The sequence below is a fragment of the Anopheles ziemanni genome, chromosome X, assembly GCF_943734765.1.
Source record: "Anopheles ziemanni chromosome X, idAnoZiCoDA_A2_x.2, whole genome shotgun sequence".
In the NCBI taxonomy this organism is placed as follows: domain Eukaryota; kingdom Metazoa; phylum Arthropoda; class Insecta; order Diptera; family Culicidae; genus Anopheles; species Anopheles ziemanni.
In genome coordinates, this window is record NC_080707.1 from 2647218 (window position 1) to 2668471 (window position 21254).

At 43.2% G+C, this 21254-nt stretch overlaps 1 protein-coding gene across 1 annotated transcript in view; it reads left to right on the forward strand.

Annotated features, from left to right (window-relative positions):
• Nucleotides 1-21254, forward strand: part of LOC131291322 (G-protein coupled receptor moody) — a 52136-nt gene that overhangs the window by 23519 nt on the left and 7363 nt on the right. Inside the window, exons 4-5 of the mRNA XM_058320519.1 lie at nt 196-321; nt 9647-9877. Coding sequence (XP_058176502.1) covers nt 196-321; nt 9647-9877 — 357 coding nt within the window. The remainder of the gene's footprint in view (nt 1-195; nt 322-9646; nt 9878-21254) is intronic.

Sequence of the window (21254 nt, forward strand, 5' to 3'; positions counted from 1 at the left end):
TACCGAGTGCTTCACCACCACTGCGTGACCTTCGGCACCTTCGCACACCTACGCTGCCTTTACGGACCGGTTTCCAGCGCTTTCTCGCTAATACCTGCTGTTTTGTTTGCTTTTCTCACTCTATTTTCTCTCTCTTTCTCTCTTTTTTCCCATTTCCTCCGTTGTGCCTTATTTTCGGGCACGCTTTTCCCACAGGTACTGCGCCCCGATGTCCCTGTTGGGCTATCTCTACATCCGCACGTCGCGCGAGCTGCGCCCACCGGACGGGCCCCTCTCGATAATGATGTTCGAAGCACGGGCGGAGGCACGCAGCCGACAAATGTAAGTACCCCGAAAGGGCCCCCCTCTCCCCTACTCCCAGCCCCCACTCACGCACACACTTGACCACCCCCTCTGACCGCCACTGCCCTGCTTATCTACTCCTCCCGCCGGAACCGGATGAATGAGCTCCCGGGAGTGTCGTTTGTCACAAGGCGTCTTTGGTCGTTTGGAATAATTTATCGATTATCGACGACCGCGCACTCGAGCCGCCTTTGCTCCAACACACACACACACGCACACGTTTTGCGTGTGCTATTCACTCTCTTGTTCGATTAGGGCACCATTAGATTTCGCAACACAAATTTCAACGTTGCAAAACGTGCTGAACACTGGCCAAATGTTTGGTTGCCCAAAAGAGAAAATGAAATGTATTTTCTTTATCATTGCCTTGGAAAATTTAATCAGTTTACACTTAATTCCTCGTTATACTTTCCTCAACCGTTTCACGAATACAAATTCTATTCTAATACTCAAGATGTTTTTTTATATCTCGTTTAGTCGTTTTTTGACAATCCTCAAATACTTTCTAAGCGTATAAAACTATTAGTTTGGTTGTTCAGCTTTCAGTACATTTCAAGTACATTACATTACTTTAAATATATTAAACATTAAAAGATTACCGTTTTTGTCGAAATAAGTTGGACGTTTCTGTTTTCCAATATTTCTATAATGTACTAGTGCTTCTAAATTAATATTGTAGATAATTATTATTACTAAACAAGTCCCCAAGATTTGTTTAAAATTATAAGAAATGACGAGATTGATGTTATTGCCATACAGCGAAGCAGGATTGCTTCTCGATGGAGGCGCCTGGTAAGTTACTCCGCTTAACGATGGAGGCACCTGGTAGGTTACTCCTCTTAGCGATGGAGGCGCCTAGTAAGTTACTCCCCTTATCGATGGAGGCGCCCAGTCTTCCATCTGAAATAATAACGAAGGAAAAATACTACTTTGCAATTGCAATAGTATCAGAATTACTCTGATTCGTTAAACAACTGTTGCAAAACAAGGTACAGCCCGGTACACTATCAACAGGTTGGAGCCCTGCCCTTAACGCTGAGGTATTAAACTAGTTTTGTAATCTACAATTCTTCTAACCGTATAATGAATGAGTTTGGCTTGCTTGTTGAAACTCTTAAACTGTCACCGGTGGATAAACGTGCGATAAAGACTTGTTCCTAAGCTGGCGGCCATTATGAAATACAAATTAAATTAAAATCCGTTCAACTGAAAACAACCCGGCGGCAACGATTGTGCTCGCTCGGCCATCCTGCTTCGACGTCCGGTTTCCCTTATCATCGCCTTCCCAACCCAATCCCCCCGTCTCGCCCGATGCAACCGAGTGAAACGGGTGTCAAACAGTCATCTTCGAGATAGTGGCTTTATGACGGCGATAAGGTTAGAACGCGGCCCCGGAGGGTTTTGGGGTAGGGGTGGTTCCAAAAATCGATTCGTGATCGTTAACATCGCACCACACCCTCCGTAGGTGGTCGAAGGGTGGAAAAATTATCACCGAAACAATGAGTTACTATCATATGTCGGTCTGGCGTGGTTCTTTTATGGCCCATTGCCCTGGTTTTCGGTTCCGTCGGTTTCCGTTCCGTCCCGTTTCCGTTACCCGTTCGTTTCATTCCGTGCGGGCAAGTATTTTTCACGCTTTTGCCTCGAAAAGTATAAACCACTTTCGTAGGGCAGAAACATTTCCACGCTTTTCCTCTAAAAGGCGTACAAAGGCTGGGCTTCGACGAGAATGGAAATCCGTGTTACAACCACGAGCACTGCTTCGCTGTGCGCGACTTTTCGGCCTTCGGACAAGAAATCCCTGCCGACCGAGAACCCGAGAACGTTTTGCCGCAACCGGTCAAAAGGTCATTCGTTCGAGCCCCGTTTCAGCACAATGTGTTCAACGGTCACGGCGTGTTCACTTTGCATTATTTGTTACCACTGAAGAGGCCAGCACATTGGCATCCGCGTTGGAAAGATACACAAGGGGAGACGCTCCGAAATGCTGGATGAAAAGCGTGTATGGAACCAGCGAGATGGTCCTCGCAAGGGACATTGAACATCGACCGCCGAGAACCGTGGTTCTTCCGGTACGGCGTTACGGCCTTCCGTCTGCCCCAAAACCCGCCTCTGCCTCATTAGACCGCATTCTCAGCTCGGGACCCTTTTCGCCCTTCGGTCTTGGGATTACTTTCGACAGCTAGTTTCGACAGCTCTAGCAGCGCGGTTAAGCGGGTTCGGTCTCATCCGTTCCTCAACGAGGACCGATTGCGAGAAGTGAACGAGGCGCCATGACGGCTTTGTGCGGGGTTACGTGAAATGTCAAACAAGTGAACAAAAGGGCAAACAATCAGCTAGCAAGGCTAACACGCACGGATCGGAAAAAAAAATCTCACATTTCTCAGCAACCCGAACCGATGTGTATATATTTACCCTCCGTGTGTAACGTTTAAGCATTACCATCTATTTGTTTTTTTTTTTATAATTGTTTGATCACTTAAATTTTGCGTGTTTTTTTGACAATGGGATGTCAAACAACAGCTTCACATACAATTAACTATTCAAAATGAACATACCACTTTTGTAAGTTTCAAAATGAACAAAATGGAACGGAACAAAATACTATCAAGTATTAAAAGTAAAAAATGGCAACAATAAAGCTGCTAAAAACAAATTGTTTAACAATTTATAATCTTGCAAACATAATAACATCATTTGTTTTATAATTTTTTAAACTATGGACTATAATCAAATTAAATTATTTTGCAGCATATTGCCACAAAAGAATTGCAAAAACATTTAAATTCGTTACTAATCGTTAAAGCAAAGTGTTTAAAAGTAAATAAACGATTGACAGTAGATGAAATATTGCTCTCGTAGTGCTTAAATGTTCTACAGATACTGACTACCCTTACTTCATAACTTTGTCTGTATTGTTTCGTTTAAAAATAAGACTTCCGTTCTTCCTAACCTATCTTTTTCGTTTCCTGAGTGAGCAAAAACAAATGATTGTCTAAGTGGACCTAACCTCGTCACGCGAGGTGTACCGAGTCTTTCCCTGGATAACCCTAGACAACGTGCGACTGCCAAATGGGGAACGCAATGGTTCCCGGAACCTGAAACCCATCGCTTAAACCTTAATATCATCCCCCAATGGCAAACTCTGGCGTTTAAAGAAAATGAAAGAAAAGCCTCTGCCAAAAGGGTTTTGCCCTCCGTTTTTGCGAGTGAGTGTGGTTTCTTGCGGAGCCGGGTCGACTTCACTTCGGCAAACACAATCGGCCCTAAATTAGGCCCGTGAAAGTTGTAGCCAACCAGTGGGTATTCGGGGGGAGGGAAAACTCGTCCGTTCACCACCCCGTTCTCCCGTTGTTTCAGGTTTGGCGGAACTGGAAGGCCCCGTTTGGATGCCAACTAGTGCCACGGAAATACGAAACGTACCCTTTCCCCCGTAATATTTCCAGCACGATGGCCACAGAAAACATGCTACGCGCTGAACGCTTTCCCGCAGCCAGCGTCCGGGCGAGGAAAGCTGCAGGAAAACATTCATACCGAGCGACAAAAGCGAAGTTTGGGCCCCCTTTCGGGCTTGGGAGGAAAAACCGGACGGTCCCTGTTATTGTTATTTTTCTTCCACTCCTTATACTCTCCTTACACAACACGGGGCGTGTGTTTGTGGCATTGTTTTCCCGCCCGCTTTGCTTTCACGGTCGCGTTTGTGTGCCGGCTCCGAAACAAAAACCCAATTGTTGCGGCAGCTAGCCTTCGCCGGAAGATTAATCATATCAAAAACAAGACGGCGAGCGCTTTGCAAGAAACCACCCTCCACTGCCGGAAAACCGGGTGGAAATGCGGCATCATACCCCGGAGGTGGTTATGGAGTCCCACAGAAAAATGCCCCACAACAGAGATTAAAGCTCCGAGCACAAGAAAACCGCTTCCTTGGTTATTCACACATAAGCCTGTTTGACGGGAGAAGGGAGGGGGAGAGGGGGGATGTCTGGTGGAAAACTATGGTTGAATTTTGCAGCCCGATGTCTGATTGTATCCATTAAAATTTTCCCAGAAGTATCATGGCTTCATCTAAGCATCCAAAGGAGTTCCCAATTCCAAACGATTACGCCCCTTAAGGGAATGTGGGGCAATATGGTTCAATATGTTAAACTGAACCGCTTCAGGCTTTTGCACCGTCATACAGTTCCACAACCCATTGATTTGTTGAATAAGTTTTAACGAAAAGATTTATACCTAAGACATTCTAAAATTAATTTCAGTTCTCCTTTTATTCCATCTTATTAACTTATTATTTTATTTTATCTTATTTATCCAGTTATCCTATGTTATTAACCAATTTCAGGATTTGGTGCAACGATTACCGTCAGCACTGATTTGGAAAACTACTGTGATTTCCCTTTTTCTTTTATTTTCAGTTGATTTTTTAAGATCTCCGTTAGACAATGTTTTATTAAGTATATTTTCTCTTTTCGAAAATGTCTTTCGACAGCCACGTTTATTCTTTTAACATGAATAACATATTTGAAAATTAAATTTTAATACATTTCTCAACATTTAACTGCGTAAAAATTATATTCGATTGTTTTGTCTACAATATTCTCTATTGTTGAAGTTGTTATAGAAACTGCTGAGAAAACCCTATTTCAATTTACTCTCAGAATGCAACAATGCCCCACCTACCCCTGCACTATTCACTTTTCCGCTGTCACTCGAAAGTAATGTTCAAATTTACGTGTTTTCCAGTTATTTATGGTACAATCTTTTGTGCGGGGTGCTCCCCGGGGGTTTGCGGATAAGCATTGCGAAATTAAATGAACATACTGTCCTGCCCCCCCACTCATTCGTGACTTTTCCGAGCCCCCCAGGCGAATGTGACTTTTCCGAGGAGTCACAGTCTTTGAGTTGGTTGGGTTGCAAATGTTTTGCATTCGTTTGTCTACTTTATTAACACTTAATCGTGCAAACGGTGAACGACGAAGGGTTGCGGGTGGGTGCGGGGCCAACTTTATCCCGAATCGTGCCAGTGCAGCGTTTGCCGGATGGCAGTGAAACACAGTGTTTTCCGGGTCATCGCTTTCCCGTTCCCGTGACACGCGGTGATGAACGATGGCGGGAAGGGTGGGGAGCGAGAAGTTCGCGAATAAACTACCGGCGGAAGAGAAACCAGACGCACAAGCACATCCACACACACACACACACACACACACCAACGATAGACCGAGAATAGAACATAGTGTACTTTTCTCGGTAAATCGACTTAATCCTCGACTCCCGGAAGGGCCACGCACACACACACCCATCCCGCCAGCTCATCCGCTCGAATGCTGTCCTTGAGCGCCTTGTGTGTTGACAGTGAAAACTTTAAGTGCTCGGTGATTCCTTGGCGGCGACCGAACGCAGGACGCTTGCCACTTTTATGCGTGTTTTTTAGTGCAGTCTCGCGCGCGCGGTTAAATCGAAACGATGCCGGAATCGGATGTGGGAAAGTGCCAGTGCTTGCAGTTGCGCCGGGAAAGTATCGTAAAACATTGGACAAGGCACTGTCCGCCTCAAATGTTGGTGTTTTCACCCTTGAGTGCGCAATATCATTTGAAGAAAACAGATCACCCGAACGAAGTGATCTACGCAATGGAATTAAAAGTTATTCCAAAAAATAAACACACCTACTGTGTTATATGAATATGAAAAAAGATGTGTCACATGCAATTTTGCCTTATTTAAAGACAAACTTATAAGGTAGCTATGAAGCTACGAAAAAGTAAAAAGAGAAAAACAAATGCACAATTTGATGTAAACTTATGTGTTTAGATGTAAACTGCAAAGTACAAAATTATCTAATTTGCAGCCAAACCAAAAGCAGATATGAAATTATAAAGAAAGTCAAACTCAAAGGATTTCTTTTCTCTGTATTTGAAGTAAAAATTGTGATTAAACCGTTGAGATAAAATCGGTAGCAAAAAAATAGTTTCACTCCATTTTCCATTTATGTAAAGACTGAAAACAGTTATGGCATTTTTTTGGCGAATATAATCGTTTCGTTATTGGTTATTTATAGAGTAATTTCACCTCATAGAATGCTTATAAGATTGTTGAACGAATAATTCATGACATTTGAGATGTTTTATTAAACTCTATCCACATATTCCATTTGTATTTCGAGAAGAACATTTGAGTAAAATTTTGAAAGTCTTATCGAACTCTTCAACCCAGTTTTATCCACATCAAAGCTATTTTTCATTGGTTAGAATTCGAATCTTATATCATGAACATGAAAATACAATTGTGAATTGTTTTTAGAACGTTGTCAACAGTTAAGGGTTATAGCTTTGTGGCGTTCTAACTTTGTCTACAAACTGTTCTTCGGTTGCTTACAACGTTGCTTTGCTGGTTCGCTTCATACCGAACCGGATAGTTTATTCTGCAGCTCACATATATGGAGGGAAAACCCCCAAATCACCTGGGCTACATCTTCTTGATTCATAATGTCGACAAATTACGATAGTTGGCAAATGGAACGAAAAGTCCAACGTCGCTTTTTTACTTGAGTAACTGCTACTTGGGACTTGGGAATTACCCGGTTGTGTGCGGTTTGCACCGATTGCCTAGATAGTTTGCTTTTTCCTGGACCATCGAACTTTAACCTACGTACGTAACCGACACACCCGGTCAATCAATCAAACCGAAAAGGATCCCGCCCGCTGGAGATGTTTTTTTTCCGGAACGAGGAAGAACCGGACCGTCCCACGCCCTCAGCCGGTTGCCACTGGCAGCCTCAATCTTTTATTATTCCTCTTTACGGGTCGACGTTATCGTTTAATAACAGTTGCAGATCTACTACGCCAAGAAAAGGGAATTCATCCCTGCTGGAACTGCCGGAGGCAATCTTCTTCGACCAGATGGCATTCCCATCCCCTTCCGCCGCGCGCACCCGGCCACCGGACGCCGGCGCCATCTGCCGTTAATCGGGTGTTTGCCATCTAGATGGCCAGCTGTCGATGGGAAACTATTTTATTCCGCCGCCAACCAGTTTATGTTGTCTCTCTTTTGGTAACGGTGGCTAAAAGCCCACCGTTGTCGAAAAAATAAACCGCTTACATTTTGCAAGATTACCTCCCGGAGGTTATCAGCGCTGACAGCCAGGTGAGGTTCTAGCCGGCATCTTGCGTTACTACCGGCAGATCTTTCCGCGGCATAGCGACGCGCTAGGAACCGAACAAGCTCAGCGTAGAGTTTGGCTTTTTGCTTCTATCCCACCACGACTAGCTCTGGCATCGGATGGTTACGAAGCAGATTTCAACGGAATTGGCTCGCCGGTTGCATCGCCGGAGCTGTTACAGATGCTTATCGGCGTGGAAAAAATGCAGCTCCTCGTAAAGGCGAGCCGGGAAGCAACGGAGCAGGAATTTGGGACACCATAAACAATGATTGGACATTTTGTTTTCGACCTTTCGCACCTCTTTTACCGACTCTATCTATCCCCGTTTGTGATGGGTAAATCAGTACTCCAAGCTGTGCGGATCTCTTTTATTTTTCTTCGAATAAAACTGTGATTTTGTTCCTCGCTTATTACAATGAAATTTAGTAAAACATCTTTCATTTTTACTTCCATCATTTTGAGGAACTATTGAACCATCTATGGCTATAAGTCAATGAAATTAAATAAACATTTATATCAAGTACTAGGCGGCTCCATCGTGAAACTTTCAATTTCATGTTTAATCAAAACTTTTTTACAATCATTGGTATTGTTCCATCTCTTTTCGTACAAACGAAAAAAGGTGTAAAGTAAGAACAAAACAAAGAAAAAAGTAAAAATGCAAGAACAAAACAAAGGTGGAAAGTAAGGAACGAAAGAAGGTGGAAAGTAAGAACAAAACATTTGTTAGCTAGACTTTTGCCCACTTGTCATCTCATTTCCGGAACATATAAAAGCTTTTTATCCAGAAAACGGCTATGAGCATCTTGCTGTTGATTTTATTTATGTTTTATAGAATTAATTATTTCTTTTGCTCATTCTATTGCATCGTTCTGTCTTGTGCAATGTTCACTGGCAAATATAAATCTTTGTCTGGAGCTGTACCGAGAACGCCTCTGGTTGACACTCCACCAAGAGCTGACTTCCACGAAGTGACAGTGAGCTTCGGTTTGGCAAGCAATTTTGAAGTTTATTGCTAGCAACCGCAAGCACACGAAGGACCTTGAGGCTCCCTCGAGGAGTTTGAGCAGTTGCCACGTGCCTCCGGCGTGAGGGAGAGTGCCTTCGGGTGACCACTGGGAGGGCTGGTGGCCTCGTGGTCGTAAACAATGGTGATACGCACGTGTGACACAGCCAGCAAGTAGCCCAGTGTGTGCGAAGACTGGAAGAGGCGAGGAAAACAATATAGCAAAAAAGGCAAAGATCAAATAGGAGTGAAGGAAAAGACATTCCATGTCCCGTTCTTCCGAAATTCGGATCCCACTGGTGTTTCTTGGGAAGAAATTATCAACCACCGTTCCATTCTCGCACAAATTATGACAAATGTACCGAGCGTACGAGCATCCAGCGATGCTTTATGCTTGGGAGTGTCAGACCGGGCGCACCAAATCTCCCCCATTGCCCCACCATTAGCTCCCGATTAGTGACAGCGAAATGTCCCCGGTCGCGTTTTCGTCTAGCTTCCAGCGATTCCCAAAGCCCGGTCCCGGTCACTCGTTCATTTGCAATATATTTTCCGAAAAAAATATCTCAAAGTGGCCATTTACTGCATACAAATATGAAAAAATACCAAATTGACTGCGTTCCATATTGAAAGTACCCGCATAACAGTCCTATATATGATGTCTTTGCTGCAAATTAAAGATAAGTCATAGTTATTGAAACTTCAACAATTTTGTAATATAAAGTAATCAAAATAAACAACAAATTGTTGTAATTCTGGCCTTTTTTAACGAAGTAGACCTTGTTAAATTGGAAACATCTGTATGGAATGAAAACCCGAATATCAATGTTTCGACGTGCACGGTAAACAGAGTATGCTACAGGATGGGACTGATATGCGAGTACTTTTATACTTAAAATAAAGCAAGAAGATATTCACAGTCCCATAAACCTACTTCAAGCGTTTGGTTAATGAGTTTAAGTTAAAAAAAAAACAGGTGGATAAAACTAATGCTTACATAAGCTTGTCATTGGTTCATTGGTTCTTTTCACAATACCGGCTAACGATGGGCGTTGACAAGCGTACTGTTTGAGAATTACTGCTTTCGGTATTTTATTACTTATTCCTACACATTTTTCATCTTGTTTTTTGTTCCCTTTGTATTGCAGACGGCTGTCCACCGGATGTCAGGCGGGTGGCGGGGCCAGTTCCATCGGTGGCTCCACCAACCCCGCCTCAACAACGTCCGCCGCCGCCTCCGCCACGCTCGGCGGCAGCTCCCGCACCTACGACCTGTACGACGCCGAGGCGGACGTGAACCGCGAAAAGCGAACGCAGCGCCATCTGGGGGCGATGGCATCGTCGCAGGTGCTGTGCGTCTGCCCGCTAATGATTCTCAGGTAGGTGTCTCCTCCCTGCCTCCCATTGCCCCCGAGACTCACCCTTGCAGGTACAATCGGAATGGGGAAGAAAAAGAACAATCGGAATGGGGACAACCACGGCCTGGCGCAACAATCGAATGACAAGATAGCATGGGGGGGGGGAGGTGGGCAGCCTCCATGAGCATCCATTAAAAATGACCAATGAGCCAGCCGAGCCTCATTCCGCTTGCGACGAGCGATGGCAAGGAATGGCGCCGAAATTGAAATCGTCCTCCTGCGAAGTAAGAGACCGGAAGTTGGCTGCACTCCGGTGGTGTGAGCGACGAGGGGGGGATGGATCTTGTGGGATGTAAAATATTCATTATGAATCACCCGCCCGATCTCAACGCTAACGCCCTGCGGGTGTGCCTCCACCACCTCTCACTCTCAGGTCATTGTTCACTTCTGCGTGTTCCGGAGACGATTCTCATAAGTAAACAACGACCGGCGTCGGATGGTGGATGGAAAGAAAATACAAAAAAAAGTGCCCGTCACAGCATCGGGGGGAGGAGTCGGGAGGCTGGATGGTTTCTTTCACCGAGCGCTTCGGAAGATGGCCGACGCCGAAGTTGGGCACAATTCAATTGTATACTTCCCGGGCGAGTGTGTGGAGGTGGGTTCGGAAACGCTTCACGCTCTCGCACGCTTTGCAACGTGCTTGCCAATTTTATCTTCTCTTTTTCCAAACCCCCCTCCACCCCCCCCCCCCTCCCCACCCCTCCACCAAACCGTCCTACAACCTGATGGGTCGCTCCCGGATCGTTCATCCATCATTTCGCCGAGCGCGAGCGAGCTCCAATTAGCGGAACTGGGACTGGGTCCGGTTGCGCGTTCGACTGTCTGACGAGGGCGAGGGCGGGAGGAGCACTGCTACCGTAATTAGTTTAGGGGTGAACGCCACTGATTAACCCTTGAGTTGGCTAAGCAACTATTGATAAATGGTCCCCCACGCAGGGAGGGCGCTCGAGCCGACTCGGAGCAATTTACTGCTCGTTAAAAGCGAGCAGGAGTCCGATTAGTTCCGACGAACCCCTCGCCACTTGCTTGGCAAGGTTAGGTTGGCGATTATTGAGAGTTAAATCTGTTCCTTCGAAATGGAAACAGAACTGAACAGGCAATAAGGAGATTTCAAGCACAAGAAACACTTAAAAACTAACACCAAATCATAAAAATGGCGAGATGAGATGCAAAGCTTACAGTTCCGATTTTTTAAACAAACCTTTCAAGTCTATTTTAAACTAGTATGTATTGTTTTAAATCCTTTTTGAATTTCATTTTGAATCGAGTACTTAGTTCTTTTCATTTCATCTTGTACGCTTTTAAAGTTTGTGGAATCGGATAAAATTACGAAATAAAATTAAATTATTTAACGATTGGAAATATGAGCAAGCACTATTTGGATGTTTTGCATGTTTATTTTCTTCTTCTTGAATATTCTTTCCCGTGACATTAAGTTGTCGTTCGAAGGAACTTTTTTAAATCATACATCTCCAAGCAACAGTAAATAATTGAGGCAAATTGTTGACAATTGTCTCGCTAATGGAAATTGCTAAATAATACAAAATTGTCTGAAAAATATTCGTGTGAACTCTTGGAATTAGCGTCATTTTGACAAATCGTGAAAATCTGAGCACATCATAAAGAAGGAATCGTTAAGGAATCAACTCTTGATCGGTTTACTCACACAACACTGCGTCCGTTATGTTGTAAATAATCCAATGAGAGATGTTAATATGTTAAAACACTTACCACAGTGTGACAGGTACACATGCAGCTGTAATGTTAAGCGAGCAAATGTCATGCGCTGTCAATCAACGGCTTACCTCTGCGGACTAATGTGTTTCGCAGGAATTCTAGTTGAAGCCCGCGCTTCGACCGAACATTCAAAGACGTAGATGGAGTTGTGAGACGTGGAAAGCCCGGTGTAGCATTCCTGGGAACCCGTACCGATACCTTCCAAGGGCAACCGCATGCCGATATCATGCTTTTGAGCCCCGAACCGGTGAAGCAATCGGATCAATCAAAGGCGCCAATCCTTTGTTCCCTCCTGCTGTTGCTCCGATGGAAGGAATAATCTGTATATTGAAATATTTGTATCTTCGAACCGTGACCGGTACGTTTATCTTCCTATCGCTAATCTTTTCCGAACACTGTCACGCTCACGGAGCAGCAATCTGTGCCCACTTTTTCCGTGGGTTTTCCACCCGCCAGGTGCGTTTATCGCAACGATACAAACAAAGGAACCTCGCCGGTTTTTCGAAGTCCGTGGGATCCTTTTCGGGGTGGACCCAAAAAAAAAAAGGATGTCCAAAAAGACAACATCATCATCCACTCTGCCAGTCCCATCGGTTTGTCCCATCGGTTTTGTTGTTGTTGTTTTTGTTTTCCTTTTCCTATTTTTCCCCCCATTAAGCCTTGTCGGGCCGAGGGTTGTCCTGTTTCGGTTGGATTCAATTTCCATTTTTGATTTGTTTCCAAATATTTGATTTCGAGCTCAGCTGCGGGTTGTTCTGCGTTGGCATTTTTCTCTCCATTTCCCACTTTCGAATAGGTAAAAAAGGTAAAAAAAGAACTCGTATCCCTCCAGGCAGGATTTGTTTGGATTTGGATGTAAATAGCTCTACGAAGGTGTCTCTTAAGGTTCGCGTATGTGTGTGTGTGTGTGTGTGTGTGTGTGTGGTTATGAATCCCCGGTGATTTGCATCGGGAAGGATGTGTGATTGTTGTTCAAGCACTGACACCTTCCATAGGAGAATGAAATAAAAAGTTAAAAAAAGGATGTGAAAAATCGTTTTATATTTCAAATTCAATATATAAATATTCAAATTTACTCAAAAATGTAGATAAAAAACCGTTTGTTGTAAAAGTTATAATAAAAACCGAGTAAGCTTAGCTAGAAGTACAAACGCATGAGAGACTACCAATACAAAACTAGTTTACAGCACAGTGTAACACCACATGAGCACAGTGAAGAGAACAAGATAAAAGAACTGTGGGTTCCTCAAACCATTAGAAATAGAAAAGTGAATTGAAAAAAAGAAATATAAAAAAACGTATAAAACATTACAAAATTTCATAGGTAGATTCTCTTCTGTTACTGAAACATTTCGAACAACATAGAAATAATTAGCCAACTGTTTTGGGTAGGTTTTGAATATCTATCCTTTATTCAATCAGTTTGAAAAACATGCGAATTTTATCTACTACTTTGTGTTGCATAAACTATCGTTATTTCTTTTACAGTTTTGTTTGTCTTTGTGCGAATTTGTTACAATGTTTCACTCTATCGTTATGAAGCTTTAAACTATATTCGCTTTAACAGAGCGAATATAAATAACACATATCAAAAACAAGCTGCATTCGCAACAGTTTGCTTCCAGCGAAGTAATTTGTTTCAGATGGACTGCAAATAATTACCGTTCGGAGTTTGTTTGCATCCGTCGTGCTTGTTTGAATAATTTGCGCTCGTTTGCCGCAGGTTTCAAGCTTTATAAACTGTTGATAAATGTAATCCTCGTTTTGTTACCTCTCACCCTCCCAGAAAAGAAAAGTTGGAAGAAAGAATCCCCGCCCCCGTTCGCTCGCCCACCACTAAATAAGAGTCGAACAATGGCGATGATACAGGTGGGCGTATGAAGGGAAAGGATACCGCTTCGCTAACAACATCACTACACCTAACTGCCAACATCTGTCGGCGCTGAAGATATCAGATTCGCAGCACTCATTAGCACCGTAACAGCAGCGAGAAGGCAGAATGGACACGTATAATAAAGACGATGGTGCACCCTGCCTAAGGTACCGTTCTCCAAGACGCTCGTTCGAAGGTGGCGTGGGCGTTTGAGCACCTTCCAAGACGATGCCGGGCAATAAGCATCGAATGCGATGCTTTCTTCGACGATGTCGAATGCGCTTTGCCCTCGTTGAGCTCTTATACTTATTCCGCACCATGCTAGTACCTCTTTCGTTTCTTTGTTTTGCTGCTGAACTGCTGTAACTGCAATTGAGACCGGGTTTGCTTCGTGCTGTCGAGAAGCACCTGATTTGTTACGGCGATCCGAGGAATCGGATAATTGTCCGGTGCATGCACATTGCACTTTCACGTTGCACGTTTGATCGAGAGGCTAACTGACGTTGGAATGTTGATTGAACCTTTGTATGGCTTGATTGGCATTAATGAAACCATGCCCGGCGGGCATATAGCTTCATTGCACAACAACTAAACAATCGATTGGCTAGTGTACACCCCAACGCCATCCATTTTTCCTATCGATTAAAACAATGTCTCTATAAATAGTAATTGAAATGAATTACTAAAGCGATTTATTGAAGTGTAACGTAGTTTATTAATACACTGCCTCAGGTGTTTTCATATTCACAATGCATGGCTCTCATATCAGGAACATCTCATCAGAAATCGAAGCAGCTACTTCTAAGAAAGTGCATTGAAAGATTGTCATGTTCCATCTGAATGCTAGCTGTACAGTAATTAATGATACGTAGCTTCAACATATTGTTTTCAATGGTGGAATTGCTTCTAGTTTATTCAGATTTACCGTCTTTATAGGTTTGTTCGTTCGAGTCTTCTTTTCGAATCAAACCATTCGATGCTGGTTTCTTTTCTTATATTTTATCTTTTAGTGTTCTCTATTTCTTTTTTCTAGTTCGTTATTTATTTTTTAACTTAATATCAAAGCCGGATTAAGCGTTCTAGAGGCCCCAAGCAGCTGCTTAATATTAAATTCGTTTTTAAACATTGATTGTAAACGATTCTACATCTTTCGTTTGTTTATTTTCTGCATCCCAAGTTTTTATGTTTAGCAAACAGTGCCGTCAAGTATATTTTTCGTCCCTTCCAGCTTCCATATTCCGTTGTGGCGTGTTTATTTAAATGGTTTTTTTCGTTTATTTATTCGTTTGTAATCTGGCAAACATTTCCTATTCTTTCGATTGTTTGTTTTTTCTGTTTTGTGCTTCATTTGCGATTGTGAAGAAAACCGTGTTGGTTGTTACATTTCTCTTCCAACCCTCGGGTAAATCTTCTCTTGCGATAGATGGTTGCTAACCATACAGAAGCTTGCCTTTTTACCTGACCTATCCCAATTTTTCCACTATTTTAACCCTTTTTTCGCAACAGCGTTTTAGCGTCTCACTAACCTACCTCAGTCTCCCTTATCAGTTTGTTTCATGCCACCATGAAACCATGTTTATCGTGTTGATGCTCCAACTCCACCGTGCTACCTACCTACCACCCAAAAACCATAATCCTTCCACCGAAGGCGCGAACATTTAGACGACCCGCGCCGAATGTTGCGTTTTGGCCCCGAAATCCCGAAACGTTCCGGGGTTATCGGAACCGCAACACTCAGCAATCTCGCGGGTGTAATTAATGGTCTCCGTGCGAGTTAGTTTCGGGTCACTGGATTGGGTGTGTGTGTTGGAAAAAGTTAATGGGAAACTCAGCGGTGCAAAAGGGACTAACGCCAGGTTGCGGACTTTCTAACTCCAGCGCGCTCCTTCGTCTGTTTGGAGTCGAGAACCAAAAAAAAAAGACAACATGGCTGTCGGATGTGTCTGTGTTGTTTTTTTCTTCCCTTCGCCATGGTTCATTCCTTATCGCTGCTAATCAGTACGCTTCTGATTAGCTGTGCGGCTGCAGGGAGTCTTGAAAGCGATCCCTCCGGCCAAACCTCCGGAGCGACCGACGAAAAAACCGTAATCCATTTATCCACGAAAAATTTCCCCCTCCTCGGCGTTCCCTGTGTGCCGACGTCGGGAAATGAAAGACCACCGCTTGGAATTCGGGCTTAGAAGCAGTCGTCATACTTTTTTATGTGGCGTATGCCTTTTTCTTGCAAATCCCTGGTTGGTTGGGTCGGTTGCCTGGCAGAAAGATACTTTTATGAGCGTTTTCTGCGGTTTCGGCTCTTAGCGAAGGTGGAGTTAATATATACGTACCCCGCGCTGGAAGAGATATATATTTTCGGTCGCCTCTTCTACCTGGGGGCAGTTTGAATTATCTCCAAGCGAAGCGGGGAGAGGATACTCGAATTCGTTCTTTAAAGAGTGTTCCCACATGCGTCGACGTAAGGATTTCCGGCCTTCGGATGAACTCCTCGCCAGAACACCAAGTCGAGAGTGGCGTTTCGTTCAAACCACACTGTCATGTGAGTCGTCCAAGCAGGAACAACTCTACTTGAGACGCCGTCGCATGTGGAGAGTCAAAAGAAACTCATTACGTCGTTGGGAAAAAAACAACCCAGCGTGACGCTCATACGGCAGAAGATGCCAAGAAACCCCCCCGGGGCGATGATAACCACGCGGTTTCAGGAGATGAAATCTCATTCCTTTCCTGATTCATGTTTACCAGCCTTTCATGTACTGTGTACATGTTTTTTTCCCCCATCTGGACCAGATTTTCCATGAATTCGAAAGCAATTCGGATTAGCCGAAAAGCAGCAAGGGCACATTTGAGTAATAGCAACATATCATATAAGGAAAAGCTGAGAGTCAGAAAAATCCATACCATGTTTCTCCAACTCCCACTGTGGCATACACTTTTCACTAGCAGTTCGTTCTTCTTCGAATCATCCATTCCCAAGATGCTGTTGATAGTTTAAGACCCACTTTTCACATTCTTTACCTTAAGGAATTCAATCTATACTTGCACAATACTTCATTTCTAGCCGCATAAAATAACAATTCGGTCAAGTATGATGGCATTTCCTATCCGGTTCTTGCAAACCGCACCTTGGAATGCTATTCTGCAGAATCGTTTCTAACAAGTTGGTATGTTTTGTGAATAATGTTATTGATTTTTTCTTAGGTAGTATAATAGAAAAAAAATTAAATGAAATGGGAACTGGTAGTTTTATTATAGTGTTAAATGATACTTGAAAATTTGTTTTTCCAACTTTTTTATACCGTTTCATCTCAGTTCGAGAAGTATTGGCTTATTATTCATCGAATACAACGATTGGTTTTCTCTTGCGCTGTTCGTTTTAAAATTTCTTTAAAGAAAAGAATCGGTTTTACGACATCAAAACGGGAACCATGCTGTTTTATAAAGATCTTCTAACACTATGATAAGGATGCTTAGCTTTGTATAGCTTACATATCAATTTGTCAAATTCGGGAGAATGATACACATAACGGAAATGAAACTATATAATAACAACAGCATCACGATTGTTTCCAGAAAAGCAGCTACACAGTCTACAAACAATATAAAGTTGTGGGAAAAAAAGGTATCCTCTCTCTAAAGTTCTCTAAAATATTGAGCAAAACACATGAAGTGGACCAGTGAACTATTTCCACGCGGTAGCAAATCCTGAAGTGCTAAATATTGTGAAAAACTGAGAGAAATTTAATGAAGAATGCCTTATCTACAAAACGTTGTGTCAAAGTGACATTCAGCAAGGCAGCAAGTGGTATATTTATTTGTTGGTGAACAAATACATTTTGTAAAATGTCGGAAAAAAAGACAAACAGCTTCCTTATGCGCTCACACACACACGCACGCCGTTGTCGTTGACCTGTTAATTATCGTCCTCCCACACCCTCCTCCGTAATGCTCGCCGAAAATTGCGTTGTCAGCTAGATTCGAAGAATTATGATGGGCGCACGTCATGAGCAGCTCGTACTGCCATTAAACCGAACCCTGTTTCCCTCGCGAGGGCTGCCAATAGGCAATTATCATTTCCGTTGTCCGTGCCTCGGTACGTTCAATGCCCGGCCAACAATTGCCAACCCGAATTGCTTTGTCTTCGCTTTGATTGACTCCGCTTGAACGGTAAGTGATGAGTTAGCGAGTTCCCGATCGCGTTCGGCGGGCAGGTTTTTCCGCGATCCTGTCGGGACGATAAATTGGAAAACTTTCCCGCTCGCTCTTCAACAGCGGGGGGTGACGTGGTGGGGGGGGGGGGGGCATCAAAATAAACACAATGTTACGATCGGAATATCGAGGCGCGTAAGAAAGATGCTTCTCAACTCCCGTTGGAAAAACCTGGCCGACGGAGGATATTTTCCCATGGAGGGCTCGGCAATCACCGAAGGCACACCCACTCCACAATTGCTTTGGTTTTGAACTTTCACTAATGGGTGGGGGCGAGAGGAGGAGTGGGGGAGGTGTGCGGTATCTCTTTTTATTAGTTTTCCAAGAAACCGAAAACTCACTTTTCACGGGCTAAAGCAACGGCATTGCGTATTCGGCATTGTTTGTCTCCATCGCACAGTGGTGTAGCGTGAAGCAAACGAGAGGCTATTTTAGTTTGTGTGTGTGTGTGTTTGTTTTTAGCTGATTTGCCCCAGATTTTTTGTGTTTCCTTTAGATATCATTTTAAACCATGAAAATAGTAATCGTGTAAAACAAGTTTACCACTTAATGTATTTAATGTACTCGAATTATCAGTACTTAACCATTTTTTTTCTATTATTTAAAAAATCTTTTTTATCTTTTCGTTCGGAATATACAATGGCTTAGTGTTAGTTGTTATACGCACATTTGGAAAAGCTGAAGGATATAATGTTTTCCTAAATTATTTTTAATTCTAATATTCTCACCTCGTGCAACACAGTGGATCAAATCGCATAACTTGGCGGATGAAATCAAGAACTATCCCCTTTTTTCAGTCAACTTTAGGATCAAAGCTAATTACCATTCCATCTTTGAAGCACATCTTTTCTTCCAAATGCTTCCTCACTGTGCATCCCTTCCGAACCTTCCCAAAGTGTGCCCGCGAGGGTTTGCCGGGGAATGGAATACAAATCCGATACGAAATGCGGTTGAAAAAGAAACAAAATATAGGAAAAGTGGTTTGGGCTAAGCCTGGGCAACGGTTGCTAACCCTTGGAAAATATGCCGTGCCTTTATTTTTTGCCCCCCTGCGTCCTTTCCGGGCCGGCAATGCTTGCATTTCTCCCACGTCGGGTTTAACCTGGGCGCTTCACGCGGGCGTGTCGTGGGTTTTGTTTGGATTTGATCCAATTGTAAACCACAAACCGGCCGGAAGGGAAAAACACTGTACACGCTTCGAGCGTCCGGGGGAAATTTATTTGTCTTGAATTTCACACCCAATAAAAACCACCCATTTCCAGCATTTGCAGTCGTGTCCAAACGTGGACAGAAAACAATTCCATCTCTCTGCCCATTTCCGTACCCATGTTTTGGAGCAACACTGTTCGGAATGTTTCGGCGCACGTAAAGCAACATTAAACAATCGCATGCGAAGATGGGTGAGTCGTAACAGCGTCGACAAAACTTTTTAACAAACAAACACACGCACGAATTTTCAAAGAAAGGTCTCATTAAAATCGGTTTCGTTATGTTCACTCGTCGGATTTGAGTTTTATTTATACTGCTGTAATCATCTCGTTCAATTGAATCAAATCGTTGCGAAAGACAAATGACACAAATTGGTTACTTCGCTGTCTTTTCCAATTGTTAGTTTGTTGTTCTATTATGGATAATACTCAACTGACAAACGCAGGTGGAAAAAACTGTTGAGTGCTGTTGTGTTTTAATTTGGGTTACATTTTATTTAGTTTTAAAATATCTTTAACTACTGACGAGCTCTTCAATCAAATAAATTTTCCAAGAAAAATGATCCATAGATTAACTTCCTACATATTTTGGTCTTTCGCATCGTAAATATCAACTTTCAGTTCGTTGAACTTTCTTCCTTACAGTTATTTTTACTCGCTGGTACATTTATGATTTTATGTTTAGTAGTTTATTCGCAATTATCGTACTTCATGTTCTAATGTCTTACTTATGTCAAATCTTTGTTTATGTCTAAATCTTACGTGTTCTAAATTCTCATTCATTACATTCTATTCACTCTTTGTTGAACGACAAGAGAATATTATTTTTCAACTCACGCTCAAAGGTTTAAATAAACCATTAAAAATAATTTCATTTAGCACAAAGTGTGAAATAATGAACAAAGAAATATTAGACGTTTCCATAACTCGTATGAAATCTTCTATTTGTTACAGACCGCAACAAGCAACAACGTTGGTGGGTAGAAAAATAAAGCTCGGAAAACTTGTTGCTTCCGACGCACGAGTACGGGCTTTAAAGCAAAAAATCAATACGAACAAACGGTACGAAAAGCGTGACTCAATTACTGATCTCTTTTCCGTACTTCTGCCGATGCCGTGCGACGCGTTTGGTGACGTTTATTTTTACATCGAACGGATTCAGCCGGTTCCGCGCACCGGAAACCGCTGGTGGTGGGAAAATTTTCGGTTGCTGCGATTCGCCGGGATTTTCCCGCACGGAATGGCGCTCTTGAAATTTGATCCCACACGACTCCCGTACGCTCACCCGGCGAAATGCCAATGAAAATCCCGAAACCACCGAAGAACAGGGCTTCGGAAAATGCTCCAATCCAATGCTCTCACGAAGGACACACCCGTTTTTCCAGCTGCAAAGCGTGCAGTCGCCTTGCGGTTAACAAACCGAAAGCAAACTGCATTAACGGGAAAGAAAAACATGACATCACAGTGGAGTGGGTGGACTCTCAACTCGTCGGTAAGATAACTTTTCAATATTTTCGTCTTTGGTGAAAAGTTTGCGGCGTATGTTTTTCCATTCTCCGTGAACTTTCTGAGGGCGCTTTTTCCAGCGAAACGGGTTTCGGAAGCGTGGGGTGCCTCGCTGGCCGGAGGCGAAATATTTTTCACAATACCAAACACACACACACACCCACACACACACACACATACACATCAATGCTGTAAGTAAGCCCTGAGCTATTTCGCATTCGTTTCCTGCCTTCGATTTTCCAGCGTTTATCTGCGTTGTTTTTTTTTGCGGGTCTATTTTCTCCTGCCGTAGGCCAATTTTCATCCTCGCTCGGGACACGCATGGCAAGTGAATCAAGCGGCATCAAAGTGCACAAACCATCGAGGGGCAATCGCGCCCCCGCGTCCCCCAAGGCCATTAAAAATACTTCCGAGAAGTAACTATCTCAAGCGAAGGAGCAGGAAACTTCCATTCATCGGTTTGGTAGAAAAACATCCTTCCAGCATCAACCATTACGTTGATTGGCTCCGTGAAAAGAAGCAAAACCCCTTTAAAATGGGTCCCATCCCGAGACGCATCACGCACCGATATTCCAAAAGGTTGAATTCGGTGACGGGTTTCAATTTCGTTTCGGTTTTTTTAAATCGTGTGTGTGAAGTAGGAACAATTTGTCATCAAAACTAAAAGCGTTTTTCCGTTGGGTTTTGAAAACTGCCCGAGAACATAATGAAATACAGATGGGAAATGGCAACAGAGAAAACGAAAAATCATCACCATTCAAGCCAATTTTATCTCTTTTTACGTTTAAAGGATTAAACAGCAGTGAACAAA